Source organism: Leiobunum rupestre, chromosome 10 (genome assembly GCF_980474605.1).
Source record: "Leiobunum rupestre chromosome 10, qqLeiRupe1.1.hap1, whole genome shotgun sequence".
Classification (NCBI taxonomy): Eukaryota; Metazoa; Arthropoda; class Arachnida; order Opiliones; family Sclerosomatidae; genus Leiobunum; species Leiobunum rupestre.
The window spans coordinates 38,659,785-38,677,741 of record NC_143393.1 but is presented as its reverse complement, the minus strand read 5'-3'; the positions used below and the strand labels follow the sequence as shown (position 1 = coordinate 38,677,741).

Here is a 17,957-nt window from a genome sequence, read left to right as displayed (position 1 = left end):
ACTAAAGGCCTATTAATTTTCGGTAATAATAGGACTTAAGCCTCATGTTAACCGGATGTACATAGCGCCAACCCCTGACTTGACCTCGAGATGCACTTTTTGACAGGGTTGCCACACGTCAGGGAATATGAAAATGGGTCTATAAAGGCAGGGAATTTTAAGAATTTGGAAAAAGTCCTGGAATAGACGCTTCAATAAAACATCATCTAGTAAATCGCCCAAGAAGTAATATTTCAGAGAGCCAGGACCGGCAAGGCACTGTTTATATAGTGCTTGTTAAAATAATGGAAACATACGTTCATCTGTCGAAATCGGCAGATCGGTTTCGAGCGCTCTAGAGCAATAAATGGAACACGTGAATATTGATCGGCGCAGATCTGAGCAGGCTTGAAACCGATCAGCAGATTTCCACAAATTCCTGAGGTGAAAAGCAACTGACGAACAAAAATTGTCCCTAGCGAACTGAGCGCGATGGAACACTAGAAAAAACTTTCTCCGAGAGCGATTTCGATCTGATGATCGGTTTCGAGCCGGCTCAGAGCTGCGGAAATAAATTTTTAAGTGGTCCTTTTATTGGGATTATTGCTCTCGAGCGCTCTGAGATCGCACGAAACCGATCTGCTGATTTCGTCAGATCAATGTATCGAGATTGCTCTCGCAACAATATTTTTCGGATGTTGCTTTTCAACTCGGAAATAAATCGCTCTAATTCTCGAAACATGTATCATTTCTCTGTCGATCGGAGTGATTTCAATTAAGTCAGCTATCGATGCGGAGTCAAATGGAAAACGCTATATATGTTTGCATAAAATTTCCGCGACTGGATTTCAAATGGTTTTTCATTATGCTGCCAAAGCGGTTGTCAAAGTTCTGGAGGTATACTTCTCCAGGGGAACAGGGCCGTGCAGAGGTATCCTGGGGCCCGGGGCAAACTTACTCGTGGGCCCCTTCGATTTGCACCCCCCCTTGAGCCCTGAAAACTTATTCCAAGTTATCTTAATATGCACCCTCCCCTTGAGCTTCTTCGACGGGCCCTACAGCTGTGGGCCCTTTTCACCCGGGCCCCGGGGATTTTGCCCCCCTGCCCCCCCCTCTACACGGCCCTGCAGGGGAAGGGAAACAACTGTTAATAAAGTGTAACTTGCAGGTCCTGGCTCTCAGAAACATTACTTCTGGGCGATTTCCTTGAAGACTTTTTATTGAAGGGCCTATTCTGCCGTGATTTGCACAAAGGCATTAACGACCATTTTTGACATTTTAATGTTTTAGTTTTATCTGGGTAAGTTGGTGGTGCTGATTCTGAATCTGGAATTAGTTTGTTTCTAGCCCTCTTAGGTTTTAAGATATACGCTTGTCACAAAAGCATTATTTCGGTACTTTCACGGAACTACTTTGCAAATAGGCATTAAGCGCCATCCTTTACTTAGCACAAAAGCATTTTATGGGTTTATCCAATCAGCATTAAATGCTTTTGTGCGAATAATTTAAGTAATATGAGATTACCTTTAAATAATTTGCGCAAAAGCATTATTGCCTTTGTGAACATTTAAAACTCAAAAAATACCATGCACATCAGAATTTAACTTAAAAAGCGGGATAAAGGAACCGCTAGTTTCAATCAGGAACTATAAATTTAAAAAGAGCAGAAAAAATACTACTAGATAGGATATTTTCCAGAAAATTCTGAGGGAAAGTTTTTCATTGATAAAAAAAAGCAACAAAACTGAGTTTTTCTTAAAATGACGTTTTGGTCGTTAATGCCTTTGTGCAGATCACGGCAGTATTGTATGGCGCAACGAAAGTTAATTTTGAGGTCGGTCAATCATAGTCATTTTTAATGGTCCCTAATCGGTACTCACACTGGTTTCAGTTAAAGGGACTTTCAAGGGAGGTGTGAGGGGTTGGAAGTCGATTCCAAAAACGTCATCAGAGTGGAACTTTGTAAATGCGACGAACGGTGAACGAATGACGTATTTTAAATGGACTTCAACCACAGCTCTCCGTTGAAAGTCCGTTTAAAACCTCTTAAAATTGCGCTAGAATACTTATCAACTGATAATGGTTAGGCTTAGCTTCGTTTTCGATTTTTTAGTCGCACGCCACATTCCCAGCGCGATCCTGATGAGCCCCAACGCCACATTCCCTGCGCGGCCTGATGAGCCCCACGCCCCATTCCCTGCGCGGCCTGATGAGCCCCACGCCCCATTCCCTGCGCGGCCTGATGAGCCCCACGCCCCATTCCCTGCGCGGCCTGATGATCCCCAGATAGAGCGAAGCCTACCTACCGTTTGAAATTCCGGGTATTTTCTATAGTTTTTGAATCTATTTGGTCCGAGTTTTGCGACTTTTATTAAAGAAATAATATACGTCATGTAATAACACATAGACCGTTTTCACTCAGAGTCATCGTCATTCTAGGTTTCTCAGGCAGCTTCATTAGCTGAAAACTATTCGTGAGTTCTGAACCGTTAAGAGAACGGCCTAGGACTGAGCTGTAACGTCACGCAAAAGTTCTGGATAGTTCAGAACATTTGTACGAATAGTTGTGATTCGTACGATTTGACGTACGCATCCCGATGTGCAAACGAATTTTAGAGATTTCAACCTTGAGTTCCGACCAGTACTTGCTCTTGAGCAAGTACTGGTTCATCAAGAGGTTCTTGTCTGCGAATAGTTTGCATTTGGGTAGTTCTAGAATTTTTTTGCCGAATAGTGCGCATGGGGACTGGTTGAACGGTTCAGAACTCACGAATAGTTTTCAGCTTTTGTATTTCCCAAATTTTCTAGTGGGCACCGTAAAAATACATAGATGGCAGCATATACGCTGTATCTTGATTTCTAGTAGATGGCGCCACGCTCTCCATCTGCGTTCCTTTCGGTCTCAAAAAAAATCCCTGAAAAGCACCAAAAAATGTCCGCTAATTTTAGTCGACCAATAGAATTTTTAGGACGGCCGTTGACACGTAGTGATTGCCGCGGAGCCTGCGCACAAACGGCTGTTGCATATAGAGGGAATTTGGTGATCTGTGAAAGTGGAATAGAGGGCATTTTCTCAGCTTTGGACGACTTTGTTTCTAAATTATAAATAGGATTTCGTTGGGATATTTTCAAAATGTTCTTCCAAGTTTTAAACGTGGATTGGGTAATTTCGTAGCGGATTTTCGTCGGATTAACATACAAAACTTTGCTTGGCTAACGGAATTTTGTAGTCCCCAACTGCAGCCCGAGTTGCGGTAAAAGAGCAGACAAAGAACGGCAACTCCGCGCTCCTTTGTGTTCGAGGAGCGACGCCATATTGGTTCTCTCGGTTTTTAGACAGAGACTGACGCGAAAATTATCCTCTTGACTTTTCCACAAATTTGGGAATACAAAACTCTGATATAAAAAGCGTTTTCTTGTATTCTAAGTATTAAATTTCAGTGTCCTGGATTTCATTTGTGTTAAATTTTGTGTATAAATTCGCGTTTGTTTGAGAAATTAAAAATTGGAAATAACCTCCTAGGATTATACACAAATAATGGTTGTTTCACTGGATTAAATTCACATCTCATAAATATAATCTATGGGTGGATTATGAGCCTATCATTTTAAAGGTTCCAGATGGCTATAAATTCTTCGCTATATTTTTAAAGCGTTGGATGTCTTAAGGGCCTTGTATAAAGAGTTATTTTATTCATTGAAATGATATGTTTGCGTAAAATGTTTTTCAAATATAAACGTAGGCCAATTTTTACACAGGCGTAAGTATGCGTTTTTGTGTATTTTTTACTAGGTTGTTTTCCAAAACTAAATACCCAAAGATGTTACGTTATCAAGCCCTAATTTTCAGTTTTTTAGATATTCGATAGAATATGTATTTTAGTGGAATTACGGCTATTTTCTCGTTTTCCTTTCGATAGATCGTGGCTTCGTTCGTCGTAATATTCGCCCCGTTCCGCATAGCGAAACTCGGAGTCTCGGAATATTATATATTCGTAGGTCTATAATAGGGGAGCCGCTCTTGCGTTCCCGCGGGCTAGCAGGACCTCTTTTCCCTCCCCTCGCTGGGGCTTCAATTCTCTCTCCTCCCCCTTCCTCGCGGCGAGAAAAGCAAGACGAAGATGAGGTGGGGGGGATGAAAACTCCAATGGCGGAATACGCCGCACTCAATGGAGGCGCGCGCGCTGGCTCCCGCTTTTCGGCCGTGACGTCATTTTTAGCGCCCAGTCTCGCGTAGAGTCGCGAATGCCTCGGTACGCGAGAATCTAGCCTAGGAAATAACGCTACGATTATGCTTGATACTGATAGTAACAAAAATTATACCAGGCGCCAAAACACGAACGAAGAACAGATGAGGACGCTTTTACAAGATGGTTAGAGAGACCAGACACCTCTGGGTTGGAAATTTACCGGATAACATTCGTGAAGAACGGATTTTGGAACACTTCAAACGGTAGGCCTTTGTCGTTTAAATTTTATCTTTCCCCCAAAAATTTCGGGTTGCCGAGATGACCCGTACCGAGTGCGGCGGTTTTTTGTTTTTGCGTCCCCGGCCACTGTGCGAAGTTTGTCTTACGTTAAAAAAAAACTATAATTGAGCGAATAATTTTCGCGCCCACTGCGAGGATCCTCTCACCTTAGTTTTCAATGTGTACGTAATCGCGCGCTATCCTCTCCCGCGAACTAAAAGTGTCGTCTTTAACAATCGCGAAATTTGACGTTCTGGGCTAGTTGGTTTTAATTTTCTGAAACACGTACTAAACGTCTTCAGTTGCTTATCGCGATACCAACTTTACCATATTTTTGGCGGTAAATAACGTCGTTGTTTGTCGTAACCCACGTGACAACTGTCAATGTAAACATTTTAATAATCAGGTTGTCATCACTTGAAATTGCATCCCAATTATTCTTCCTTCTGTCCGTACGCTTGACATCAGCAAACTTTTATTTTTCAAATATACACTTCCTTATAACAAACTCAAAAATCTTACTGCTAAATGGAAGAAAATGCAATTTATAAAACTTGCTTACTAAACGTTTTCTTTCAAATTAGATTAAAAGTTATCACTCGCGAGATTTTGCTATAATTTAATACAGTTTTATAATCGGGCTCCCCAAACACCGGAGGAAAACCCTAAAATTTTTCTAAATATCAGTTAAACATTGTCTACTGATCGTATGACCTAAACTTTAATAAAATATCGTGAAAAAGTTTCAAACGTACACGTTAAGAATTAAAAAAAAAATCAAATGTATATAAGGCTCATTTAAATTAAAAATAAAAAGGAACAATATATGCCCTACTAACTTGCGTGAACTTATCTTTTTTTAAATTTGTTTAAAAAGGTTGAGTTAGCTGTAATATTGCTGCTATTGCAAGGTTTTAGAGTAGGGGCAGCAAAATTCTCTTTGAAGGAATCGGAAGGATAAACTAAATTTTTATCTGTAAAAATTATCCAACGGTACCACGTAACGAAAAAACGATCAACCGGGTATATGTTTTTCGTGGCTTTATTTTGACAATATCAAAAGCGTTTAAATTAAAGTTCGTAAACCAATTTATTCCAATCTTTTGCAAAACATGTCTACGAAACATCGCGACGAGCTCCTATAACCGTATAATACGACTTGGAAGATTGATCGGTTAGTTTCTTGTGGACAGTGGACGTAGTATTTAGCTGGCGTGTTTTTTACGTTTTTTTTTATATATAAAACTAGTATGGGGGGCAAAGAATGGGTACTAACTGATTATGTGAGGGCCACGGGGGGGGGGGGGGAATCGGCTAGGTGGCTTTTATTATTTCCGAAAAGCTGACTCAGTCTACTAGATCGCTCTCCTCCCTCTAGAGTTTTTTCCCTCTCCAAATGACAAAGTACTGATGGTCTTGTCCGTATGGTCCACACATTCCCCCGACCTTTATCCCCCTTAAACTAGCGCTTGAAATGGTGACTTGCCCCTCTTCTATCTGGTCTTTTACGTTCCGTAACCCGAGCTTAATATTCTTTAGAATACAAAAGTTCAATTGACAAAGGCTTAATTTCATTTTAGGTACGTTATTTTACTGTCGCGAATGTGGATCTCAAAATTCATTTGGCGCGTGAAATGACGTCACTATGTTAGGGTAAATAAGCCGGCTAAACCTCGTAATGTAGAGGTAATGTCGCGAGGAAACGTAATTTTGAAATCGGTTAGACGCGTTTGGAAAATGGCGCCTCGCTAGCAGGGTTGGACGTAAGGCACTAGTCACGGCATTTGACTACTAAATTAAATGTTCTGACTACTAAAGTTAATCGAAATTTAGGGGCCCAGTAGTGAAAAATTTACCTTAATATTCATAAATAATGGCGAATATAGCGTATCATAAATTCATCAATCCCATTTTATTTAAATAAATCATAACATGTATCTCAAGTGATAATAAACTCCTATTTTAATTCGGACGGGTAAAGCAAAATTTTGTTTGTCCTTCTGGTTTTTATACCCCCACTAGTCTGTGACTACTAAAATAAATTAAGATAGGAGGCTCACTAGTCAGGCTGACTGCTAAAATATTATATCGTTATCCGTACAACATTTGTTTACAAAATACATCACGTGAAAATTACGCGTACGAAAATCCCGGAGTATGGAAAATTTGATGATTTTTTTCGTTTCTTTCCAAAGTTCACTTCATTTTACGAGCTCAAATTTGCGTTATTAAATTAATAAAACTGTCGCGAAATTGGCGTCACAAAATGAATCTAATTTGGCGGCGCTGTAACACCAATGAAAACACGCCCCCTTGTTTGGTGACGTCATCGAAAGAGAGGGGAGGAAAAATGGTCATTATTTTCTTCTCTCTTCCGCTATTGTACGTCGAGGATTGTTTGAAATAGCTCATGCGTAGATTTGTCGCCTCGTACGATTTCTTTCGCCAGTATTTTTTTCGACCTTTTTTCCCAATGTGAGTTGACCCCCGTAAGGCTATATTTAAATCCTATACCTATAAAGTTCATTTGTTTGGAATACAGTTCATTTATCCGACTGTTTTCGCAAACCCAGTTCTCACGCCAACCTCCCCTCTTTTTTTTTAAAAAGAATAATAAAAACTCTTGATGTATTATCGGAGTAATTTCTACTTGTCCAAATAAATTGGCGAACGAAATTGGATCAAAATAAAAATTCGTCTCATTCCAACGCTGTTTACTCTGGTGAATTATTTTTACTCTTCTGGTTCGAGGGGAAACTTGCAGCGGCGTAGGATAGCGATCCGCATCCCCGCGTTGAAGGACTGCTCTACTCTAGTAGGCCAACCATCGATCCGCCAAGGCTCGCCTCTCTTCCAAGTTCCCCCTTTTTAATTTTATATAGGCCTAGGCTTAACAAACGTGCCCATCCAAGGGCTTGAATCGAAACCCCCTACCCCACCCTTCTTTATACGTATATATATCGCGGCGGCGCCGTAGTTAGTTATGGCGGACGTGAGCTCGTTTCTTCTTCGATGTAAGCGTTCTCCTCGTTTTGGACCGATACCATTTCGCGTTTTCGGTGGAGGGCCGCCGCTGATTTGGCTAGATCTCGGCGGGGATGGAATTCGAACGTTCGCTATCTTCCTAAGGCGCGTCGCGAATTTTTACACCAGATTTTCGTTCAAACGCGAATACTTTTACGTAATTCGTTTGTAAAATTTTAATGTTAGATATTATTTAATTTTCAATTGTAAAAGATCGCGATAATCTAGGCCTTTTTTTTGTCACATTTTAGCTAGTTTCCGAAGGGTGTGGGTGGTATGGATATATATAAAAAACTATGGAGGGTGACACTGTGGGGTGGGAAAGCGGGGGGGGGGGGGAGGAAGCGGTAGCGCCTGGAGAGTTACCGCCCTTTTTTTCCCAGCGCCGCGCTGCGTCAGTGTTGTCATGGAAACCAATCGCGAGATTATGCCGCGACTGGAAATCCAACGGCAGCGGGCGAGCCTGGCTCTAATGAAAAAAGGATTATGTATATATATTCCTATATGTATTTTTTATCTTCTTTTATACAATTTTAATTGATTTTTACTCCGTTGCCACGCTGACAAAGCGTCTTTTATGAGGGTTTTTCGGTCCCTTCGAACGTAATTTGTCTATAATAGGGTTTCCACACGTCAGGGAAATTAAGGAAAAGTCAGGGAATTTAAAATTAAGCCTAAAATATCAGGGAATTTTAGGAAATTGTAAAAATTCAGGGAATTCAATTTTATTTTGACATTTTTTTAAGGTAATTTTACCCTAGATCTATAACAAATTCTATGGTTATCATTTATTTCCTTGAAAGTTTGGCTATGTTTTTCAACATTGCGATAACCTTTTTACTAAAATATAAGTCAATTTAAATTTTTTTAACTTCAGATAAAAGTAAAATATAAAATAAAAATTTTGGCTTCAAAAAGTTGGGGAAAACAGGCAATTTGAAACTCAAAATTTGGTGGCAGCCCTGTATAACGCGAAGTCGAATATCGCGAATGTGTCATGTTTCTGGCGGGTATTATTTAGGCCTCACCTTTGGACTTTATCCGTGCCGCTCGAGAGTCTGTTGGTAGTCGTTGATCGCTTAGTTTCTCACGGCGGATTTCGACGCCATGATTTCTCCCTCCTGACTCCCCTCCGTGTCGGGCGAGGCCAAAATATTTCGCACCCAAGCTTTTGCCAATGTACGGATAATATATATTATTTTATATCCCTGAAGCGAAAATGGCTTCGAGCGAGACCGGTTCTTATCCGAAGCTTATATTACCCGACTAATAAATATATACCTTTTAGCTATAATTTTTTTCCTCGTGCTTTTACGCTATTTTATGTTTATGGTAAAATTATTAACGTAATATTCTATAATTTAACAAGTTCGTCAGGGTTGGTCGATAATTATCGATGGATAATTATCAATATTTAAAAAATCATGATAATTATCGAATTAAAATAAAATATCTGAAAACAGTTTTTAAAGTTAAATTTAATAATTTTGAAAGCAATATACAGCAGTATTAAGTATTTATGACCTTTATGTAATGTTTACAACTATCCAAAATGAATTTTATCAAATTTTAAACTTTAAAATTTGAAATGTTTTTGAAACTTGAAAAGGCAATGTTGTTAATTCATCGGAATCATCGTTAAATTTTACAACTTAAATTCCAAATATTCATAATTATCAAAAAAATCCGATATTTATCCAAATAATCCGATATTTATCCAAATAATCCGATATTTATCCAAATAATCCGATATTTATCCAAATAATCCGATATTTATCCAAATAATCCGATTTTTATCCAAATAATCCGATATTTATCCAAATAATCCGATATTTATCCAAATAATCCGATATTTATCCAAATAATCCGATATTTATCCAAATAATCCGATATTTATCCAAATAATCCGATATTTATCCAAATAATCCGATATTTATCCAAATAATCCGATATTTATCCAAATAATCCGATATTTATCCAAATAATCCGATATTTATCCAAATAATCCGATATTTATCCAAATAATCCGATATTTATCCAAATAATCCGATATTTATCCAAATAATCCGATATTTATCCAAATAATCCGATATTTATCCAAATAATCCGATATTTATCCAAATAATCCGATATTTATCCAAATAATCCGATATTTATCCAAATAATCCGATATTTATCCAAATAATCCGATATTTATCCAAATAATCCGATAATTATCCAAATAATCCGATAATTATCCAAATAATCCGATAATTATCCAAATAATCCGATAATTATCCAAATAATCCGATAATTATCCAAATAATCCGATAATTATCCAAATAATCGGATAATTATCAAAAAATCCGATAATTATCGTATAAATCGGATTTTTTTATTTTTTCCGAAAAAATCCGATTTTTTGCCAGCCCTGAAGTTTGTACGTGTAATATGATAAACTGGAGTGTACGCCACCTTGGTCTTAGGGTATGAAATAACGCAAAATAAAATACAATTTTGTTATTTGGTAAAATATATCAATTATTATTCTAACCATTTGAGCGAATTACGTAAAATTAATATTTAACGCGAGCCATAGTGTTTTGTGATTACCTACTGATTAATTATATTATATTCTTAAAATCCCCTTTTGAAATGTTCTAAATTACGTAAAATGGATTTTAATATTGAAATGAGATAATTTCGTTAAAATGTTGAGCAAATTTTCTTTAAAAGGCAAAAATAAACCTTACTACATCCCACGTGCGCCTAAATTCTATTAGCGATTAAACATTTTAATCATATTAAGAGAAAAAGCTATTCAACGAGATAACCGAAAACCAAGGCCTAAATTGCTTTTAATTCGTGGCGTGCCGGATAGTTCGTTTCGTCCGCAAAACCGGGCAAAAATATATTTCGAAATGCAGCACCCCTTTATCTCCGAGCCAACACCACAATGGCCCCCACCCCTTCGTCAATTCGGCGGCCTTAGTTTTAACTACATTGGGGATAATTGAAGCAGTTCACTCTCTTGGGGGACCTCAAATTACAGGTTTTTCCCCAAAACGAACGAAAAAGAAGAAATGGAGCGCGCCTCATTAGATTATCTTTCGGCTGTAATACCCGTTTTGGGGTTCCCTCCACAAGCTAGAAATTCCAGATAGAACCAGTAAAATCATTGGCCATTTCGTCACCCCCAGGGCGCCCAAACCCGAAGGAAATATATATTCAAAAAGCCACGTTTTGAATAAATGTAACGCTTCGTTATAAAATGCTAATTTTCTCCATGTTGAATGCGTTTAACATCATTTTATTCTATTTTATTACTATTTTCTTTGCCAGTTTCTCTAGATCTTCTTGGAATATTTTTTTGCGAGTATTTTAATAGTCAAATTCGTTCCATTTAGAAATAGCGTTGTTTATATTTTTATTTTCACACAATCAATAAAAATTGGATATAAAACTAATAAATTTTGCAGCGTTCTAAATTTTCTTTCGTTGAATCAAATATTTTTAACCGAATCTAAGAAATATTCCTAAATAAGTCCCAATTATTTAGGTTATTTTTATTTAAGAAATGTTGCTTTTGTTTACACAGGGCTCCCACCAATTCCCTAAAATACCCAAAAGTCCTTATTTTTCGTCAAGGTACGTAGTCTTGATTATCGTTGCCCTAATCTACCCTAAAATCTGGATTCGGTCCCTGAAGTACCCAATTTTCATGAAATTCAGGGAAACCATCATAGGCCTAAAATATTTTTATACATCTGCTCGAGGATTGTTTACAAAATAGTCTAAAGCTTTAGGATTAACGATAAAATAGTTCGAACTTAGTACGTAAGGTAGCGCTACAAGCTTGGTAACATTATTATTTAAAAATAAAACGAAGAGACCAAGTCAGTTTTGGAAATTAGTTCAAATAAAGATTTAATTTGGTTTTACATTCGTAAAATTGAAAAATTCGGTCCCTATTCTACCCTATTTGTATCGCAAAAAGAACCCATTTTCCCTATTTTGATGTAAAAGCACTTTTGCTCATTTGACTTAAAAACAGAATAAAATAATTGAAAATTTTAAGACTAGTAAAATTGATCGCAGCCAAAACACTGAAATGTATTTTTATACCGTATTAAAAATCAAATTTGATTCTAGAGCGGCGCAGCTACGACGGAATGCTGCTCACGAAAGGAACCTGACACCCCTGTTTCCGCGAAAATGGTTAGATCCGCAGACTAGTTTTTTTTAATGGGGTGGGCGAATGTTTAATACTTTGGCCTTATCCACTGCCGCGACTCTTACGTGACTCACGTGAGATGGAAGGAGGGGGGGGGGCGAGAAAACCAAAATGGCTGACGTCGACGGATCGACGCAACTTTTCTACCCTCCCTCTGGTATTTCTAGCTGGCGAAGATGAAATTTGCAGCGATGTTGTGCTTTTTTCGGCAGGGGAGACGTATTTCGTTGTTGGGGGGGGGGGGGGGGGGGGTGATTGCGGCTAATTTAATATTATAGTGATAGTAAATTTTAATCGCGTACGCTAGCTGGTGTCTTTTTATCAAAGTGTTTTTTTTTCATGGGTGAAGGTTGTTTTTTTATCGTATCTTATCTCTTGGGATAAAATGTAGGGCTGTGCAATAAAAGTACGGCTTGAGAAATTCGGCTTTTTTGGACTGCGTTTTTTCTGTTTTATCTCCAGCCACTAATTAACAGATGGTATTAGTTTCCAAATAATTATGTAGCACTGATAGAATTTAATTTGTTTTTTACAAAATTTCTTATTATATTTATTGAATTGTTGCGTTTGCTGCGGGGGTCCTCGGAACTACTTAAGGAAAAAATTAAGGTCGGTTTGTTTAATCTGAGAGTCTTTTTACAAGCCCCCCCCCCCTTAAACATTATTCTACTAAATCGATTTCCTAACCAGTTAAACTCGAATATATTGGCATTGGCTGTCCTTTGCGAGAACAAGGACTTGCGCAACGCCCAGAAATAAATCTAAAACATACGTACGGAATAATTACCTGTTTTTGCAGTTGTCTAACAGAAATAATTTTCGTTAAAATAGTTTGTTTTAAGTTAGTTGTGGTTTTTAAGGGGTTTCTAGATTTAACACTTGATATTAAAAGGTCGACCCACCCTGCGAAATTTGAATTAATTTGAAAACGAATTTCCTGTCTTGCGTAGTTTATTTAATAAAATCATTTTCCAAATATTTTTTTATTTAATGAAATAAAATCATTTTCCAAATATTTTTAGGTAGGCCCAATTTTTTATTAAATTTCGGCGTCGATTCGACCAATTGTTTTTCTACCTCAACAGACCAAACAAAAATAAAAATAACATATTTGGTCTTCATCCCAAAAGAAGCAATGAAGCTTTAAACAATATAGAAAACTACACGCATTACGTCCGCGTCATTTAAACTCCCCGTTTTGAAATTTGGAAATTTGTAATATATTTTTAATATTGAAATAAAGCGTATTATATCAAGGAAAGTAATATGAAGTAAAACTAAAAATATCACCTCATAGTTGAAGAATGTTCTTGACGTCAGATTTTGATAATGTTTTCAAGGTTAGCCAGTTTCCACTATATCGAGTTTTGTTTTTCTCCTCTAAAATTAGCCTTTGGGAACGTGATCAGCCATTGGGGCTCGTATGGTATCGTCCTTCTTGTCAGTCTTCCGTCACTGATTGAATTAAATGAAACGCGGAGCTGTATAATATAACAAGCGCGACATCTTGTTAAGTTTCAAACTTTCTCCCTGCGAATAAATTTGCCTTCCCAAAAGAATCTTTTAGAAACGCTCGCGGCTGTACTGGAAAAAAAACTTGTTTTTCGAACTTTGTAATATTACCGAATAAGAGATGGCTTATTTAACATTTTATTAAATATGTACACGTTGTTTCAAAAGTTTTTGCCCGAGGATATCAAATTTTTAAGAACCGGTTTCCCAGTATTTTTTTTAATATTCGTTACTTGAAATTTATCTGGCCAATTTTCGTCTAAAAATAAATTTCATTAGTTTCGGATTTTTGAGAATTTTATAAATCCCCACCAAAAAAACAAGGACAAGAATATGCCGAAATGGTTTTTTTTTCAGTTACTCGTCGAATGTTTTTTATTCTACTGCAAATATGATAGAACTACCAAATTAGGTCAGTTTTCGAGATTCTTTCAAAAAGGTTAGCGTGGCCGAGTGGGCTTTTCTTCCCGTTTGGAATTTGAGACATACCTGCTGCGAGTGGGATTGGAAATTTTCACTAAATACTCTGCCTACAACAAAGAACCAATCAATATTTTTTAAGGTGACATTTTTCAAACGCCTCCGTTACGTATAGAAGGAATTTCGGGCTCTTTCGGTTAATTAGGTTTTTGACAGTTTTTCAAGTTGTTTTTTAAGTGAAAGTTTTTCGAACTTCATTTGATATTTTCATTACTAAATTTTTTAAAATAAAATAAGTACTGTAAAAATATTTGTAAAAGCTAAATTCAAATTACAAAATCTTTAGTTAAAATATATCATGTTAAATTTGAATTGAAAATGTCATGTTAAATTTGAATTGAAAATGTCATGTGAAATTTGAATTGAAAATGTCATGTGAAATTTGAATTGAAAATGTCATGTGAAATTTGAATTGAAAATGTCATGTGAAATTTGAATTGAAAATGTCATGTGAAATTTGAATTGAAAATGTCATGTGAAATTTGAATTGAAAATGTCATGTGAAATTTGAATTGAAAATGTCATGTGAAATTTGAATTGAAAATGTCACGTTAAATTTGAATTGAAAATGTCACGTTAAATTTGAATTGAAAATATATCACGTGAAATTTGAATTGAAAATATATCACGTTAAATTTTAAGTGAAAGTTTTTCAAATTTCATTTGATATTTTCATTACTAAATTTACAATATATAACAGAATATTAATTTACAATATATAACAGAATATTAATTTACAATATATAACAAAATATTAATTTACAATATATAACAAAATATTAATTTACAATATATAACAAAATATTAATTTACAATATATAACATAAAATATTAATTTACAATGTATAACATAAAATATTAATTTACAATGTATAACATAAAATCTAAATTTTAAACCTAAAAAATATAAATAATTAGTTTTTTTAAATTTTACTTATCAAAATTGTAATTATATATTTTTTAATAATATATAAAACAAATATGTATATGAAAATAAAATATCCCCCTCTCTTAAGAAATATTTATGGTTAAGCGAATTATATATAAAAAATACAAACTTTTACGTTACTAACGGTACGCGTTAAACGCTTTTTATAAATCGTCAAATGATTTTTTTTATTTCTACTTAAAATAATCCTCTTTTTGAGGAATAAAATTTTGAAAACTTCGAATCATTTTGCAGAACCTCCACTGTAAGGCTTAATTTCTAATCCGTTAAAAAAAGATTAGAAGAAGAAAAGTATATATATAGAATTATCTACGCAAACGAAAGAAAGGAGAAAAAATATTTAGTAAACATAGTAAAAATTGAATTCAGTTTGTGCTCGAGGTTCGTATAAGCCGGTACCTGTAGGAAAATATTTTTCTCGGTACGAGAGCTTCTCTCGAGACGAGTGCGCGTGCGCGGCTCATCCCCGATGAATCTGCCGAGGCGATGTAGAGGTATTTCGCGCGTGCGCCGTCCCGGAATATCGAAAAGGTGAAGAACTAAATGCAGTGGGGTGGAGGGGGGGTTTCCAGGGTAGAAGAGAGAATACTGTTTATTGGCGTTAGGTGTATATCGTCCGCCGCTCCACCAGTAGCCGTAATCGCATTATAAATATTCTCGCCCCCGCCTTCCTAACCTAAAAATATATTCTCCGTTGTTTTAATCTTTTCGCTGGCTGCCTTGCTAAGCCTTGGCTGGGGAATCGGGGGCGGTTGCTAGGCCTACCTCTGCGTCTCGAACTCTCGGCCAGAGCCGCCAGATGCGCTTGTTTGGATCAAATCACTTTATCCCTTACTCGGAAAAATTCGGACAAAAGTTTGTTTATAAATTAAATTTAAATTCAAATTGACCCCAATTTAATTTATACCCAAATTTTTGGAGATAAAAATCTTGTTGGTTACGGGGTGTAAACTGTTGTAAGAAGTGTCATGATGGCACTGCCATCGCTTTTAACTATTGTAGAGAGGTTTAGTAGACTTTTTTGTTAGAACGGCGAAATTTGCGTACCAATAGCTGTGTAAATCTATACGGTTATCCTGTAGATTGATAATATGGGACTATTTCTTACACATTCTCTGTGGCGTTAGTTGGACACAGTGCTTTTATATAATATAATTTAATGTAATATACTGGATTAAAATCGTATTTTTTGTTCTAATTTAATGGATTTTTAAACATTGTTTATTTTTCCTTGGTAATTTTATTGATAATTTTCATGGAGTTTGTTAACCAAAAATAAAATATTTTTTTTATCTTGGGCGAATGGTATAGAAATTTCGTAAAGTAGGTGGTTTTCCTTACGTAACTTACAACAGTAAGGTTCCTACTGTTTTATCTTACTTAATACAGTTCATTTCCCAGAAATAAATCGCTTCACGGTTTATTAAAAATTAATAAAAGTGACAATTATACGATAAGAAATCATATTAAAATGACGTAAGCTTACTGATGACCCTTTCAGGTCACACGCGCTCTACCGAATCATTTTCTTTTTGCAAAAGGGGGTTTCTTAATTTATCCCCCCCAAGAGGATTTTTTTTTATCCAAAGAGATACATGTCTATAGTTTTTTGTTTGGTTGAACCAAAGCGTACGTATAAGCCCCTATAAGTTCAACGACCGAATTTGCTCCCGTGTGTTCAGCCTATCCAACCAAATTTCGAGTTTTCTACCTTTCACGGGACCTCCCTCCCCCCTATTTTATTCCCCCGAAAACCCGCCGCTTGGTTACTCCCCCCCCTCCCAAATCCCAATTCGGATCCCCCTTAGCAACGGAGGAACGCGGGAAATTAGCTTTTCTCGGATGGATTTTTCCAGGTTAAGAAAACATGGATATTATATTTGATTTACATTTGATAGTTGTTATTGTAGCCGCGAGTTTTGTATACATACTGAGGCCGGGTTATTACCTAATTTGGGACCGATTTTTTTGCAAATGCTTCGATGAAAATGGGGAGGGGTGGTGTGGAGGGCTTGCTTTATAGGGTTATTTCCTGGAGGAGGAGATCCGTTTTTCTCACATCTGGACCCGTCAGGGTAACCCTTTTTGTATTCGCGGCATTTTAAAACTTAGGGGTTACTGCAAGGTCAATTTCCTTCTGTCGGAAGTGTTCGTTTGGTTTTCACGGATGAATTCGATGCGTGGAAATTGAGAGTCGAGGGGAATATTTGTTACAATGTTTCAAATTATTACTGGCCTCCTACGCAATTTCACCCGGCCACCTGAATTAAAGGCATTAAAAGTCGTTGGATGACTTGGGCTTAGGGTGATGCCAAGGGTATTAATCTAGCTGATTATTATTTTATTTTTATTAATTTAGCAATTAGACAATCTATGATATAAAGCGATATATTAATTATCTTTATAATTAAACAATTTTATACAGTATATACCACTTAATTTAATTACTACTTACTGGTTATTGTTTGTTTTGAATCAAAATTTATTAACTATTTTCATCTCGATTTTCATGTATCAATATTCCATTGAAGTAATTATATGATTTAAATCAGCGTTTTCATATAAAGTATATTAATTTTAACTAGAATTAAGTTAAATTTACCACTATAAAGCCGTGTACATTTTACCGTTTAAATATTTTGGTCTGTTTTGTCAATTTTTTTAAGTTTAGTTTCTTATCTCTCTAATTTTAGGCTGTTATGTGAAATTCTGGGTTTAAATGATTTAACCTGGCAACAGGAATATCCCCTGTGTAAACGAAATCTTTTACTCATTTAAATGTTAAATAAAAGTGGTACAAATTTTTGTATATAACGGGGAGTATTTTTTAAGTTAAGCCACGCAAAAAGTTCTTTACAGTGTTCCTAAAAGCCACCTTTTTGGAGAAAAGTCCAGGCCATTGGGAAATTGGCAAATAGAGGCTAATAAAGAAAAATTGCATTTCAAAGCTAAAAAAATAATCTGAATTAAATTTTTAATAAGTTAATTGTAAAAATGCCTTAGTTTACACCGAACTTGCAATGTTAGGATCAAATATTGCAAAAAAATTAAGACTTTTCTAATGTTAATCAGAATCTGACCATTCCTACGCAAATTTAAAATTTCCGTGTTAAATTTTTTTTTAATTTTCTGTGGTAAAAATATTTATTGGCCAGATTGTCCACTAAATTCACTGTTGTCCAAGCCGTAATTTTCCACTATTGTCCACCTGGCATTTTCCACCTCGTCCCACTACATGTACGTTCGAGCCCTGCTATTTTCTGGTAACGAACATTGCTCGTAATCCCGGCTGCGCTGCCTGCCATTCGTTTCGTCTTTATAAAATAAAAAA

General features: G+C 36.2%; 1 protein-coding gene across 5 annotated transcripts in view; it reads left to right on the top strand.

Moving 5' to 3' along the window:
- The first annotated feature begins 4,182 nt into the window (after window positions 1-4,182).
- spen (spen family transcriptional repressor split ends) overlaps window positions 4,183-17,957 on the top strand; it is a 91,418-nt gene continuing 77,643 nt past the window's right edge. For all 5 annotated transcript variants that reach the window (XM_090161319.1, XM_090161320.1, XM_090161321.1 and 2 more), the window contains exon 1: window positions 4,183-4,432. In XM_090161319.1, the coding sequence (XP_090017445.1) occupies window positions 4,350-4,432 (83 nt within the window). In that variant the 5' untranslated portion in view covers window positions 4,183-4,349. The remainder of the gene's footprint in view (window positions 4,433-17,957) is intronic.